Genomic DNA, 17,068 nt, shown 5'->3' with positions numbered 1-17,068 from the left:
AAACCAGCTACTGAAAATGATGATTGTAGAGTGCTCAATGGCTTGCTTATCAACACCCTAGCTGAATACTAATATGTGTATTTTTTGTAATGCCCAAAGACATCTTTCCTTACCAACAATGTTACTGTGGTGAGTGCCATGAAAAGAAATAAGTAGTTTTTCAACAATATGTGATAATGTCAATTTTTGTGAGGGTGTGAAGGGGTGCCACAGAGCCTGGAGACTCCCACCATTGCCAACACTTGTCCATTTAATATTGTCTGAGGTTAAAAAGTATATTGAACAAGTGAACCTGGAATGCATAAAAGGTTATGTTTTAAATAATTAGACTTACATATAATGGATATATTACAACACAGAATAAAAATATGAATAATTGTTTGCATGATATTTCACACGCACAAGCACACGGCCTCGTATGTAAATAAAGTTATGATGTTCTTAACATCTACAAAAATATTACTTCCTGAAATGAAGATTATATGGATAAAAGCACTGAAACTTCACAAAGATAGACATGGCAGACTTATCACCAACATAAAAAACGTTAGGGAGAAAACAGCCACTCAATCATCAAAATCTGCTCCCCAACTATTTGGAGGAGGATTTACAATTTCTTGCCAAATTTTAAAATGCATGCTACACATGTTGAATCATTTCTTACAGTAGAGGGCATATATACAACCAAACCACTTATAAAATACTACAGACAGACAGAAGGAATCACAATGGGAAGCCCACTCTCGCCTGTGATTGCTAATATGCATATGGAACACTTCGAGATGGAAAGCCTGAAGTCGCACAGAAAGAAACGTAACTGCTTCTTTCCATTATGTAGACCACATGTTCATAATTTGGGCCCATGGAAGGGAAACACCACATCTAAATTCCATACCAAGCAACATCAGATACACTACGCAGACAAAGGCAGAGGAAAGAATATCATTCCCGGATGCCACGGTCAAGAGATGGCATCCAGCATCACTGGAAGGAAAAAAAAAAAAAAAAACATTCCAAACTGTACCTGCGTGCAGACACCTGCCACCTCCAGGCACAGAGGAGTGAAGTGCTCAAAAAGCCAGTAGAAAGAGTACACACTATCTATAATGTAGAATGTCTCCTTCAGAAAGTTTAACACCTCAGAACAGTATTCCGGAAAAACGGTTACTCGGAATGGGCAGATTAGATGCACTCCCTTGCCTCATCACTACAGTACAATCTGTGGAGGACGAAACCAGAAAGAGGCGGCCAAAGCATTTTATGCTGTACACCAGTTTGCTGCCAGGGAAGGTGACATTGAGCTTAACCCAACAAATACGGGGTATAACAGATTCTGTGCCAATGTGGCAAGACATACGAGGTTTGCCCGGAAAATAAGTATAAAAGTTGAATAATAACTTTATTTTACAATTATTCAGGTATTACAATATGGTCTCCTTCAAAATACTCACCCTGACACGCGATACACTTCTGCCAACGCCGTTTCCACTGTTGATAACATAGCTGAAAGTCTTCAGTTGTGATGTTGTTCAGTTGCCGTGTCGTTTCCACCTTGATGGCTCCTACATCTCCTAAGTGCCGCACCCGAAGCACCATTTTGCATTTCAGGAACATGAAAGAGCCACACGGGGCTAAATCGGGTGAATAAGGCGAGTGGTCTGTCACGGTGACTGAGCTTCGGGCCAAAAACTCGCGCACAACGAGTGACGTGTGAGCTGACGCATTGTCGTGATGAAGGCTCCACCTGCCCCCTTTTGCCAACTCCGGTCGAACTCGGGCCACACGAACTCTGAGACATGTCAGAACTTCAACGTAAAAATTTCCATTCACTCTCTGGCCAGAAGGGACAAATTCCTTGTGAACAATGCCCCTAGAATCAAAGAAAACAATCAACATTGTCTTCACATTGGACCTTGATTTTCGCTTTTTTTTTGTTATCAGTTCTCCTGCTAGTTCCCATTCCTTGCTTTGAGATTTGAGCTCCACATCGAATTCGTAAAACCAGGACTCGTCTCCAGTGATGATTAGGTTGAGTAAGTCCCCTCGTTCCTCTGCTTCCAACCAATCCTCACAGCACTCAACCCTCTTTGCTTTCTGTTCTGACTTCAAGAGCTTCGGTACGATTTTCGCACACAATTTATTCATTTCAAGTTTTTGTGTCGGGATTTCGTGAACGATTGTTTTGGGGATTGACAGCTTGTCAGCAATCATTCTGACTGTCAGTCTACGGTATTTAAGAACACAAGCCTGAATTCGTTCAACATTTGCATCGGAGCTCGATGTCGACGGGTGTCCTGGGCGAGGGTCATCGTTCGCTTCTTCTCGGCTATCCCGGAACCTTTTTAACCACTTGTTCACGGTTGGTTCCTTCAGAGAATTGTCTCTGTAAACCTGTTTCAAACACTCAAAAATCTCACGGCCATTCTTGCTTAGCTTTGCAAGAAACTTGATGTTGACGCGCTGCTCCTCAATCAGAGAGAGCCCCATGCCGACAGCAGGTGAAAAAGGGTAACTGTGAACAAGCTGCCGCACACTCCCACCTTCACGCAGAGTGCTCTGACTCGAACTGAGCGTTGATAGGATTGATTACAGCAGTAGTCCCACCTGGCGGTGACTGCAACTTGTAACATAAAGACATTATTCAACTTTTATATGTATTTTCCAGACAAACCTCGTATATACGACAAACAGTGGGCACTATTTAAAACTGTTAAGAACACCAACAGCATACTCAACTAATGTAGCAGTTGTAGTCAGCAGTCACAGAGCACTGGACTTGCGCAATGAAATACAAATGCAGCAGGATCTTAGTACAAATGTCAAAACATTGAGACACTGTCATTAGAGAAGCTAATAAAATATGCACCAAAGGCAATCCTACAAATAGCGGCTTCAGTTATAGTCTCAGCACAGTTTGGGAACAAGCACTCGGTCTAATTACAGAGTAATCACATGGCAGACACAATGAACTGGCGAAAAGGGCCTGGTGGTGCCGGCTACAGCCATCAACACTATAACCTCTTCTGATGACAGTATGTGCCTCCATTCAGAAACTGCATACGAAGCAGCCGGCAGGAGAAGGGGGAGGGGGTGCTATACAAGTCAACCACGTACCTGCACAAAATCAGTACATGATTGTGCCTGACAAAGGCAACACATCTGATCGCTAAAATATTGTGCCTACTAGGCACAATGAACTGAGTAACGTTGTGAATAGCTCAAATGAACCATTTAATGCCCTTAGTTTAGCACTCAAAGAACATTCAGTGAAAATATGGAGCACTGTACTAAAATACAAAGGGCAGGTAAAACAAGCAGGAAGATTTACATATTCTGCAAGTTAAAGAGGCAGTTGTGACATCTTAAAGAGGAACTTTTACATTTACCTCTGTGAAGTATTATGTAGAAGAACTGTTACCCATATCTAGTAGAACAGCTCTGGGAGGGATCCTCCAAGGTACAAAGTCACTGTAAACAAACTTTATAAAGAAACAACACCTATTGCATAAACAGATGAAAAACCATGTGGCCATATAGAAATGTTGAATGAAACACCTTTGTCTGTCAAGATGGCAATAAATGAAGCCTTCAATGACTACAATAGCAGAATCTTACTGTGAAAACTCTTTCAAAACCAAAAAAAAATTCTGGTAATGTATAAAAGCTGTCCATGGCACCAAAGATGCTCAAGGATGTCGCAGGAACTGAAACTGAGGGCTAACATAGCAAAATCAGAAATATGGAACTCATTTCCAAATGGTCCTCCATTACAGAAGAGACAGCTGTACTGCTCCCATTTACTTTTCTACTGAAAAGACAAGTGATGTAGGTAATAGTGTCAGTGGGGGCATTGAGGAACAGCTGAAGCTGCTAAAATTACACATGTCTCCAGGATACAGTAGGATACCTGTCAGATTCTGCACACAATTTCTGGCTGTATTAGGTCCCATTTTAACCATACTATACCGTATGGGGTATCAAAGGGAATTTTTGATTGTTTTGAGGACTTCTTGGTGGGGAAGACACAGCACATTTCTGGGATGGAGAGACATTGACAGATGTAGAAGTTACTTCATGCATGCACCAGGCAAGTGTTTTGGAGCCCTTGTTGTTCATGTTGCACATTAAATACCTTGCAGACAATATTAATAATAACCACAGACTTTTTGCACATGATGCAGTTATCTATAATGAAGTATTGCCTAAAAAACCTGCATAAATATTCAGTCAGATCATGATAAGATTTCAAAGTGGTGCAAATATTGGCTTGTTTTAAATGTTCATGAATTTTAAATTATCGACTTCGCAGAATATAAAAACATATTACGCCATGACTAAACCATCGATGATTTACAATTAAAATCAATTAACTCTTACTAATAGGCCTACACGGGAGTAATAATTTGTCGGGATATGAAACAGAATGGCCACATAGGCACAGTCATTGGTAAGAGAGGTGAAAGACTTCAGTTCAGTTCACTGGCAGAATACAGGAAAAATCCATTGTACACAAGAGATGCTTACAAATCATTTGTGTGTCCCATCGTAGAATACTGCTCGAGTGTGTGGGACCCATACCAAACAGAACTAACAGGAGATACCATACACTTTCAAAGCAGAGCGAGAAAAATGGTCACAGGTATGCTTCATTCATGACAGAAATAAGATACCAGCTATCCCACAAAAGCCTACTTACAAGGTTTCAGGAATCAACATTGTGCGAAGAATTATCCATCAACCCCTATCTATCACTCCAATCGGGACTGCAAAGACAGGGTCAGGCCAAGTAAAGTATGCACAGAGGCATTTAAGCAGTCCGTAAGTGATTGGACTGTAAGAAACCCTAACATGTGGTACAATGTTAAGTACGCTCTGCCATGCAACTCATAGTGGTTTGTAGACCACGTATGCAGACAACTGTGTAAATTGTTAGCATTTTGCAATATTGTTTCACTGAGGTGGTGTATTATAACTGTAAAACTCACTCATTTCCAATCAGAGCGAGGAGCTACAATTATCACCCACGGAACAGGAAAATAACTAAACTAAAACTGGCACAGCATATTAAATATCATGTACGTAATGTGAAGTGCGAGGCTAAATTCTTGCAACTCTTATTCCACTGAAGTGTATCTTCTTAGGAAATCTTAAAATTAATTTTTTTTTTTTTTTTTTGGTTACTTAATGATTAACGTTACCACAATAATAGAATAGCATTTTGTAATTTGAAGTCCCTGAATTGTGTTGTACTTAAGGAAATTTACTTCTTTGACCTTGTCCCACATCCCAGAGATCCAAACTCTGCAGCATCCATGGAACAGCACGGAAATACGGAAGCGTCCGATCCCACCCGTCTGCTTTGACCCATGACATCACAAATATGGCGGAAACAAAAACAAACACACACACTTTCCACGAGAAGCCTAATCACACTAACGGGACAAGTGCGGGAAATGGGGTGTTTTGGGTGGGGGGCCAACTAAATATAAACAAATTTAGACGCCTTGCGTAGCTACAACGTGTAAGTGAAGACAGCCATGCATGAATACCCACCCACCTCCCCAGGGGTCGTAACCCCTGCAACCCATAGAAGATAAAGATGCTTCAGTAGCTGATTAGTGGTTTTTTGTCTTTAAAAAAAAAAAAAAAATCTCACGGGATAGAACGAAAAAATCAGAAAGATAAATATAATAAACTAAAACAGAAATTGGAGGAAACAGATAATTAAAATAAGTAATAAGTGTTTTTAAATTAAAAAAAAAAAAAATCTCACGAGATAGAACAAACAGATCAGAAAAGTAAATAAACTAAGATAAAACAGAACTGGAGACAGCCACACTCAAACCAAACTCCGCGCCGTCATGACGTCACACACGACAACACCCTTACGTCACGGGTCAAAGCCGACGCGTGGGATCGGACGCTTCTGTCAACCCAACAGCACAAATGTAATATAATAAAAAAGGGGCATATTTATGGATAAAGTCAAGCAACTGACTGCTATCTGATCCAAACAGTAGTGAAGATTTCTCGAGGAACCTAGCTAACAAAGAAAGTACCCACCTCAAACACGTGAAAATGAACAGCAATTATTTTAAAATATGGAGATGTGTGGCTACAGAATCACTCATTGCTGAAGGGTGAATACCATGAACTGAGAGAATTACTGCCAGATTTGTGAGTCATTAATAAGGTGTTATTTGGTAAAAAGCTAAACATTTGCTGGAAACAATATATGTTAACACTATCAGTAAATGCAGAGTCTTATTTCTCAAAATAAAAGTTCCTGTGTTGTCACATATATTTTTCACTTATTCTTCATCGAACTGCAAATGTGGAGTTTCAATGACGTGATTAGAATACATCAAATTGGAACGACTTGCAACAAAGATGTGAATAGGGTAGCTTTTGATATCTTACTTCTGCAGTGCAGTGATAGATCCACATATTGTCCATGAGAAGTGTGCATACTGTTCCATTCCACTGTGTGTAAAAAATCATTTTATAGAAATTCCACATCTGCGCTTCAGTGAGGAATAAGCAAAGAACATGTGACAACGCAGTAACTGTGGGAAACATGACTCTGCAAGTAATGTATGCGTTGACATATTTATTTATTTATTTATTTATGCATTTATTTTACCTGGCAAGATTAGGGCCTTCAGGCCCTCTCTTACACCTAACCAGGCATACTCAGATTCAATAAATTTCAGTTTCTACAGAACATTAAGGACATATAACATGTTATACAGTATTAATGTTAAAGAAAAAATAGAGATTATAAAAGTAGTACAATGATAATTATAACAATCAAAAAATAATTATAACAATCAAGAATAATAATAATAATAATAATAATAATAATGACTATGTATATGAAAGTAAACAGATTTTTCTTTTATGAATGTCAGTCCTATTGCTAGTTGGGAATTTTCTCTTTATATTCTTGCAGCTTGTGAGTTATTCTCATCAAGCAGAGACATAAGACGATGGAATGGGGTGAAAGAGATATAGAAGAGGTAGATAGGTTAGAGGAAGAGAAATAGAATGGTAAAATTCGAAGCTATGATGGAGAGGAGAAAGAAAAAGATGAGAGGGGCACAACAATGGTGGCTATACCGTCCCTAATATGTAAGTCTTGAGTTCCCTCTTGAATGCTGAGTGGTTTTGGATAAGACGCAGATCACAGGGGAGCGCGTTCCATAGTCGTATGGCTGAGATGGAGAATGACACGGAGAAAGATTTTGTGTTATGTAAAGGTACAGCCAAGATGCTAGACGTATCCGATCTGGTATTGCGGTTGTGGAATGATGAGAGGTGTTTAATGTGAGAAGATAAGTATTGGGGGCACCAGTGGCTAAGAAATCGATGAAGAAAGCACATCGTGTGGAGATCGCGTGCCTTATGAGGGCGTATCCAACCTAGCTGGGAGTATGAAGGACTGATATGATCATACAACCGTATATTGCATACGTATCTAACGCATGCATTCATCACTAGCTCGAGGCATCTCGAATTTTCACTACTTGTGCCGTGTTGAACTACATCACAGTAGTAAAGATTAGGCAAGACTAGTGTTTGGACTAACTTTTGTTTAACATGGGTTGGAAATATTTTTCTAAATTTTTGAATTGCGTGTAGGGAGGAGAGCGATTTCCGGCAAGCTGTGACTGTTTGTTCTTCCCAGTTTAGGTGTTCATCCAAGATTATTCCAAGGTCTTTTACTGTTTTTTGGTATGGAAGTTGGGTACCATTGAGGAGTATTTGAGGGACTGTTTCGCGAAAGTACCGACTGATTAACTTTGGATGAGATATAAGTATGACCTGGGATTTCTTGGGGTTTAGTTTCAGACCTAGGTTCTGTGCCCATCGAGAAACAGAGCAAAGATCTGCGTTCATACTCGCTACTGCGTCAGCAATGTTCTTGGGGCTTGCACTTATGTACAGTTGGATGTCGTCGGCATATAGATGGTAGTTGCAGGAGTGAATCACTGAAGAAATATCATTAATGTACAGTGAGAAGAGTAATGGACCAAGGACGGAGCCTTGGGGAACTCCAGAGCGCACGTTTTTCCATGATGACTTTTCCGACCCACAAATGACTTGTTGACTTCTGTTTCTGAGGTAGCTGTCGAACCAGTGTATTGCGCTGTTTGAGAAATTCAGCTGCTTCATTTTAATTAGTAATATATCGAAGTCAACTGTATCAAAAGCCTTGCTAAAGTCAAGCAGTGTTAGGATGGTAGCTTCACGTCTGTCCATAGCATGTTTAATGTCATCAGTTACTTTGATTAATGCAGTTGCTGTACTATGGTGCTTTCGAAAGCCTGACTGATATTTGTCATGGATGTTATGAGTTTTGAGGTAATCAGTCAGCTGTTCATGGACGATGTATTCTAGGGCTTTAGATATTGCAGGAAGTATGCTGATCGGCCTGTAGTCACCTGGCGACTTAGGGTTGTCAGTCTTGGGTATAGGTTGAATTAAACTTTGCTTCCACTCAGTAGGATATGTACTACTGACAAGAGACAGGTTGAAGATGTCTGTGATAACTGGAGTAATAGTGTTTACGACGTTCTTAATCATGCCAATGCTCACTCCATCATTTCCTACTGCCTCGGAAGAGATTCTCATAATTGCCTTGTGTACTGTGCCGGTAGTGACATGTTTTAGGAAAAACTTGTCTCTCGAGAGATTGATATCTTGGGGCTGGTAATTTGTCGCTGCGTGGCAGTTTACAGCTGTTGAGAAGAAATCGTTTAATTCTTCTGCAGACGCTTGATAAACAGCGTCAGATCTTCGCTTCCCTATACCGAAACTGCGCAGCTTTTTCCACAGTGCAGCAGGTTTTGATATGCCGCATACGACAGAGCGGGCATGTCTGATTTTGGCATTCCTCACGCTTTCCTTGGTTCTATTTCGGAGTTTCCTATAAGCTTCGTACGCCTCGGGAGTTGGGTTACGCTTGAAGGTCCTATGTGCAGCATCACGTTTATTCATTAACTGGCGTAATGCAGTGGTGAGCCACGGAGCGGGAGCTCTCTTTACCTTGACAGTGCGTTGAGGAGCATGTTTATCATGCAGTGCAATAATTTTGCGACATAATTCCCGAATTTTTCCGTCTAAAGTCTCTTCATTGCTTATATCATGCCAAGGGATGTCTGAGCAATCCTTTTGAAGAGCGTCATGGTTAACATTTTTTAGGTTTCTGTAGGTTACCAGGTGAGATTTTTCTTTGGTAGTATGTACTGAGTAATTTAAGAATATCACGTCATGAGCAGAGAGTCCTGGAGCGGATGTCTGATTGGCGCGAATTATTTTATCTGGTCGCTTTGTTGCTATTATATCTATGAGTGTATGGCTGTGTGGCGTGTGATGAGTTGGGTCCAGCGGTGTTAAACTCATATCATTGGAGTGGAACAGTCTCTCTAGTTTTTCTGCAGAGGGAGATTTTAACTGTAAGTCGATGTTTGTGTCGCCCATAATGATTATGTGTTCATACAGTGTCACGAGCGAGGACAGGGCAGACTGAAAGGAGGACATAGCACCGACGTTTGGAGGTTTATACATTACTCCAATTAGCAGTTTCTGATTTGATGTATTTATTTCGAAAAACAAGAACTCTGCTTCCCCTTCGCCCTTTGCGTCCGATGTGCATAGTATAGTAGGTCTCAGATCAGAGCGAACATAGGCACCCACACCACCCCCGCGTCGTGTTTCACGATCTGCCCTTAGGAGAGAGTAACCAGTGATTCGGATAGCGTCGGAAGAAATGTTTGAAGCCTTATAAATGTTCAGCATGTAGCCATATTTACAAATCAATTTCAGATGGGAATGTAAAATGAATTTTTCCAAATCATTATGATTCTCATGCAAAATGATCTGTGGAACATGTAACTAACTCACTCATGAAAATGGACAGAATTTTTTCCCCACCAAATAATACCTCATTTACGACTCTTGTGATTCTGTCATAACTGTCTGATAAACAGTATTTGTTAACCTTCAAACGCTGATTGCACATAAATCCAGCATCTTATAAATAAAGGGCCAAGATGGACACAGGAACAGACCCATCTTGCTTTTTAATTTTTTTTTTTTTTTAATATAAAATCTTGTGTTATCAGCTGAGTTATGGTATCGTGTTGTTGCAACATATCGATGAGTTTCCCACTTGTCACCTTCAGGCAAAGGTTAGGTACGTGGCCAGTTGGTTCGTTTACAGCCAGTGAACTGCAGATTCCTCTACTGAGGGCGCAACAGATGAGCCAATTACTTGCCTCTGTAACAGAAGTCGTGATAGTTGCTAGAGGGGGCGCACTGGTGGGGTGGACAGGTTCTGGGCATGGAGCCCCAGTATTGGTTCTCTAACTCACCCCCTGCCTCTGTATGTGTATTCCTGATGTATTTGTGCTAACACCAAATCCCAAACAGGGCTCACTCGAAAACTGTTGGCCCCGTTGACCACATCCTTTATTTCCATTGCCTCTTTGTTGAGAGAGAGAGAGAGAGAGAGAGAGAGAGAGAGAGAGAGAGAGAGAGACTTCTGTGGTCTGGAAATACATTTAGCTCCTAGGGAACATTGTCAGACAGGTGCTATAAAAATAAAAAAAGCATGTACTACTTTCATTCCATAACACCATTTAGGAGAGTTTTTTTGAGGTAACTTATGAATCCATGTTGAAGTTTTCAGGGACCAAAAGAGTGTAATACATATTACATATGTTTTGAATACAAGAACATCCTGCAGATGCATGTTCAGGAAACTGGGAATATGACTACTACTACCTGGTATATTTATTTTTTAATGAAACATGTAAAAAAAATTATATCTCTCTTGCAAACCAACAGATTAGTTTCAGAAATCAGTACTAGAAATAAGAATAGCCTTCACAAAAATCAGTCACTTTGAGGCAAAAAGGTATCCATTATTCAGAAACACCTATTTTCAACAACTTGCCTGCAGCCACAGTGTTCAGCTACTAATAAAGTTCCATAATAAAGTTTCTGCCCAATCCTAGTCTACTCTGTTTATGTTTTATATATGTTTTTATTGTTTCTGTAATGTGTCTCGTATGTCCAATACTGCTGTACTGAATGGACTATGGATGGACAAATGAATGAATAAAAAAATAGATGAATAAGTAAATAGTTTAAGCAGAGCCTAAAAGATTTATTGATGGCCATTTACTTCTTCTCAATTGATGAATTTCTTAGTACTGGCTGAAGAGTATATAGTGTGTGTGTGTGTGTGTTGTGTGTGTGTGTGTGTGAAGAAAAATCTGACTTCTGCACATCCTCTGTTGCAGTAATGCAGTCAATGTAAATAAGTATTTTGAACTGATTTTCTGTTTGATGACGCATAGCTACAATAGTCTAAGATTGTAAACAGCAATATTGCTATTTGAGTGTAAGCTTGTCAGTGACCATATGCAGAGCTACAGTGACACAAACTTCTGCCTTCTACTGATTCAGAACAAGACAGCGTAAGTATTAAGATAAGTTCAACAAACAGTTACGTTGTATTCTAGCATAATAAAACTTTAAAAGAAAAGGTCAGCTTCCTTGAGCTGTTGCTTTAAAAGGAAGTCACCATTACTTATGAAAGACTTCGATAACAAATTTTCTGGTAACATAATTTCCTTGAAGATTGTAACGTGCACTTGGTGCTACATCATATTCTTTGTCAATGCACTGGTAAAAACACCAAACTGTCCTTCGAGCACAGCAACGTTAAAATTTGTATTGTGCTGGATGTTTGCAAAGATAATGCGAGTCTTAACTTTTTGACAAGTGTAAACTAGCTTTTCGTATACATGCGTAAAAGGGATTGGCTATTAAAGTTCAGTGTTATTAGTATTGTTTTTAAAAGTGATCGATAAACAACAGATTCCTTACAGCACATATGGTCTTGGTATTACTGGACCTGGGAAATAGACACACAAAATTTTATTGTTTTAATGTGAAGAGCACGCTACCTGGAATTCTAACTAAGTAGAATCCCAACGTTTCCGTTACGACTGTTCTTATAGTAAAATGTAAACACGACGACATAAACATACCAGTTCAAAGAGCGCTCCCATTATCTCGGAATTGATGCGATTTTTGGAATAGTCGATTAATATAGCCCCATGGTCTGGCGTCTGGACCTTTATGCTGCGAAATTATGGGCAGACGAATCCTTATTACTTTCAAAATAACAGAACTAGAAATGTAAATAAAGGTCATTTGAAGGTGAGAGGAACGAATTATACCTGAATTCTTCGAAGCGATTAGGATTTTCACTCATCATTTTTTTAATATCTAATGTGTCCCCATATTTACTGAAACATTCGTTGAGTTTTGCCCATGCAGGCTCTGTCGTTAAATCGCCTCTTGGTTCCATAATCACACGCCCACCACAGCTTGCAATTTGCTGAACCGCCAATGTCAATGAACTCGATTCTTCTGTCGACTCTCGGTCGACTTTCAAAATAAGTCACACAGAAACAAAATTCTGCTAACGTGCAATATCGTTGGGCACCTCAAAATTTTAGGCCGCATACAAACTGCCGCTGGAAACATGTTTCTGTTGGCAACATTGTTTTCTGCGATGTTTCGCAAATGTTTCCCGTTGTTTCCGACTTTGCTTCTGGTTTCTGTTTCAGTCCACACTGGAGAGTGGAGACAAATATTTCTCGTTGTGTGTTCATGCCTATTGCAGTGCACTTTGCATTATTGTATTCATATCGTCTGCTGCTGCGTTATATCTGGTGTCGAATAAACAATAATGATTTGTGTTGCTGCATTATTAATACTAGAAGGTTTACACAAACAATATGAAAGTCGTCCTCGTCACATTTCAGTCAACCAAAGGCTTCGTTTTCTGACAACAGGAGATTCATTTCAGAGCCTTGCGTATTTATTTCACATTTCGAAGCAAGCAATATCTCAAATAACACCTGAAGTTTGTGGAGCTCTGGTGGAAGTACTGAAGGATTATGTAAGTAAATGAAAAACATCGTTCAATAAGCATCTTTTTCGAAATATTATTATTTGTCAATTACATTACAAATCACACAAACACAGCTTCTTCAGTTGTGTTATCACTGTCTACATAAATCGTAAATGTGACAAGGGAGTTACTAATTGATGATGATAGCCATGCTACATTCATACCCACTGTCGATTTCTGACTTCACAATATGCTACATGCTGCTTGGTTAACACTTCATTAAGCAAAGGCATTGTTTTTAATCTTTGTAACTGTGGCAATTTCCGTAACACTGATGCCACATACTGCCTATATCTACTACATTCATCGTTCTTGTTATCTTCTTGTTTTTGCAGCACTTTACTTAATAACTGAGACGCAATCTTGTAGGGTTGCTGCAGATCTTTTTTATCACCCACCCTTCTAATTTTTCGTGGTGGGGGACTGGAAGGTCCAGGCACAACCTCTTCATCTTCATTTATTCCCTCTGGCGAATGTACGAAAACCTGAAATCAAATTTGTTTCTTTCAGATACCAGCGACTGAAAACGACTGGCGTGAAACAGCATGTTTGTTCTCACAGATTCTTCAGTACCCCCACTGTGTCGGAGCAATTGACGGGAAACATATCGTGCTACAGTGGTAGTGGAAGTGAATATTATAATTATAAAGGTTCATTCAGCATTATACTGCTTGCTGTGGTCGATGCCAGCTATAGCTTTTTGTACGCAGATGACGGCTGCCAAGCCAAAATATCAGATGGTGGCGTGTTCAAAAACGCAAGCATAAGTGAGTTAATTAACAAAAAGAAACTAAACTTGCCACAAGCTAATAGCTTACCAGGTGCAACCATATGTTTTTGTAGGAGACGATGCTTTTCCCTTACAGGAAAATATTATGGAACCCTACCCAGGAAAACATGTTAAAGGTTCAAAAGAAAGAGTTTTTAACTACAGACTTTCTAGGGCCAGAATGGTTGTTGAGAACAATTTCGGCATTATGGCTTCAGTTTTTCGTGTGTTTAGGAAACCTATGTTGCTACAACCGGAGAAGGCAAAAACTGTCACATTTACAGCTGTATGTCTCAACAGTTTTTTAAGTCGAAATGCTGAGGCAAGGCACCAGTACACCCTACATGGAAGCTTCGATTCCTACGATTTCCAAACAGGTGGGATGATTCCAGGCACATGGAGACGAGATAACACTGCATCAGTTTTCATTGCAGCACAGAACATACCAAGGAAAGCTGCTTCCACGAATAAACAAATTCGAGACGAGCTTGCTAACCATATTTTAAGCCCACAAAGATGCATACCGTGGCAAAATAACTATGGGTGAATGTGACTCTGTACTATACCTCATTTTCCACAATACCTGTTGTCTCCTTCGGTTCATGAACATCGTCCAAGAACTGCAGCAGCCGATAGCCAAACCAGTTGTAGTCATATGCAGTGTCTGCACGACTACCAGATGGTCTGCCGGAAATTATTTTTATTTTCTCACGCCTGTAAGCAACCACGAGCGATCATATATTTTTCTCCACATTTTCCTTGTCCGTGCCAAAAGCTACTCAATTTTTGTAAGTGTATCATGTTTTTTAACACTTGTTTTTATATTCCTTGCTACGGACGTTCCATAAGCAATCCTCCCCCTGGTACATGGCAATTAAATCAACAATTTGTTGCCTTGACCGCTCCATTGTTTTAGAAAAATGAAGCGAAAACGACACTATAGTAAACACAACACCACTTAACACTAGACGACACACACGCACACTAGTGCTGTGCAGCAGTGAGAAGTGGCGACTAGCCTGAAACATTGTTTCCTTTTATCTGTAACGACACTCCGACGGATAGATAGATATTTCTGTGTTTCGAAACATGTTTCCAAAAGGTGTCCACATCAAATAGCCAGAAACATATTCTGAAAACATGTTTCAGGCTCAGTGTGTAAGCAGCTTTAGAGAGAGATCTAGTGATGAGCCAGACAGCGATTTTCCGACATATGTGATTTCTGTGAATGCTACTCTCCACTATCTGTTATTCTTAACTGTGATTTGTCGCAGATTAGTGTCACAGTTAACGAATCTACTCTACCACTGCTATTTCTGCGACTTCTGTAATTTCTGCGATTTATCACCGTATGAAAAAGTTACACTTGTCGACAGAAAATTGTATCTCAGGAAAATTGTCATTAGTAAGTATGTTTTACATCTGTTCTTCCGTTTGCATTAATTTTGTATTAAAGAAACACTTGTGAAAATACGAATAGTGTAATTAATACGTAAGTAGCCATACAGTATCATAATAGTTCGTGTGTAGAAAGTGAATTCTAACATATTCTTTTGTTCACAGGTTCCTGAACTACGTTTCAGTCACTGCCATTATTCAAAATTTCATCGTCAACAGATCTGGAGAAATTGCCACTGCGTCTTAAGACTGTCTTCGTCAGATGAGAGGTTAATTTCTAAGTGTTTCGATGAACTTAATTACTTGACTGAGATCGTTCATGCAAATGTGAAACATCCCCCATTGAGTTGCTTTCATTATAGGAAATATTAGCACTACTGTCAACTATGAATATGGATTGGGGCTAAGAAATGAAAGAGGAAGCCGTCTGTTAGAATTTTGCACAGAGCATAACTTAATCATAGCTAACACTTGGTTCAAGAATCATAAAAGAAGGTTGTATACATGGAAGAATCCTGGAGATACTAAAAGGCATCAGATAGATTATATAATGGTAAGACAGAGATTTAGGACATTTCCAGGGGCAGATGTGGACTCTGACCACAATCTATCGGTTATGAGCTGTAGAGTAAAACTGAAGAAATTGCAAAAAGGTGGGAATTTAAGGAGATGGGACCTGGATAAACTGACTAAACCAGAGGTTGTACAGAGTTTCAGGGACAGCACAAGGGAACAATTGACAGGAATGGGGGAACGAAATACAGTAGAAGACGAATGGGTAGCTTTGAGGGATGAAGTAGTGAAGGCAGCAGAGGATCAAGTAGGTAAAAAGACGAGGGCTAGTAGAAATACTTGGGTAACAGAAGAAACAATGAATTTAATTGATGAAAGGAGAAAATATAAAAATGCAGTAAATGAAGCAGGCGACAAGGAATACAAACGTCTCAAAAATGAGATCGACAGGAAGTGCAAAATGGCTAAGCAGGCATGGCTAGAGGACAAATGTAAGGATGTGGAGGCTTATATCACTCGGGGTAAGATAGATACAGGCTACAGGAAAATTTAAGAGACCTTTGGAGAAAAGAGAGCCACTTGTATGAATATCAAGAGCTCAGATGGAAACCCAGTTCTAAGCAAAGAGGGGAAAGCAGAAAGGTGGAAGGAGTATATAGAGTGTCTATACAGGGGCGATGTACTTGAGGACAATATTATGGAAATGGAAGAGGATGTAGATGAAGATGAAATGGGAGATACGATGCTGCATGAAAAGTCTGACAGAGCACTGAAAGACCTGAGTCGAAACACGGCCCCAGGAGTAGACAACATTCCATTAGAACCACTGACGGCCTTGGGAGAGCCAGTCCTGACAAAACTCTACCATCTGGTGAGCAAGATGTACGTAACAGGCTAAAGACCCTCAGACTTCAAGAATAATATAACAATTCCAATCCCAAAGAAAGCAGGTGTTGACAGATGTGAAAATTACCGAACTATCAGTTTAATAATTTACAGCTGCAAAATGCTAACACGAATTATTTACAGACGAATGGAAAAACTGGTAGAAGCCGACCTCGGGGAAGATCAGTTTGGATTCCATAGAAATGTTGGAACACGTGAGGCAATACTGACCTTACAACTTATCTTAGAAGAGAGATTAAGGAAAGGCAAACCTATGTTTCTAGCATTTGTAGACTTAGAGAAAGCTTTGGACAATGTTGACTGGAATACTCTCTTTCAAATTCTAAAGGTGGCAGGGGTAAAATACAGGGAGTGAAAGGCTATTTACAATTTGTACAGATGGCAGTTATAAGAGTCGAGGGGCATGAAAGGGAAGCAGTGGTTGGGAAGGGAGTGAGACAGGGTTGTAGCCTCTCCCCAATGATATTCAATCTGTATATTGAGCAAGC

General features: G+C 39.8%; 1 protein-coding gene across 1 annotated transcript in view; it reads right to left on the bottom strand.

Moving 5' to 3' along the window:
* LOC126195423 (glucose-6-phosphate isomerase) overlaps positions 1–12,464 on the bottom strand; it is a 92,212-nt gene extending 79,748 nt beyond the window's left edge. The window contains exons 1-2 of the mRNA XM_049934029.1: positions 12,255–12,464; positions 12,063–12,156 (exon numbers count right to left, since the gene is read on the bottom strand). Coding sequence (XP_049789986.1) covers positions 12,063–12,156; positions 12,255–12,385 — 225 coding nt within the window. The 5' untranslated portion in view covers positions 12,386–12,464. The remainder of the gene's footprint in view (positions 1–12,062; positions 12,157–12,254) is intronic.
* Between the last annotated feature and the right edge of the window lie 4,604 nt (positions 12,465–17,068).

Source organism: Schistocerca nitens, chromosome 7, assembly GCF_023898315.1.
Source record: "Schistocerca nitens isolate TAMUIC-IGC-003100 chromosome 7, iqSchNite1.1, whole genome shotgun sequence".
In the NCBI taxonomy this organism is placed as follows: domain Eukaryota; kingdom Metazoa; phylum Arthropoda; class Insecta; order Orthoptera; family Acrididae; genus Schistocerca; species Schistocerca nitens.
Note: the sequence above shows the minus strand (reverse complement) of the source record. Positions and strands in the feature narration are given on the sequence as shown.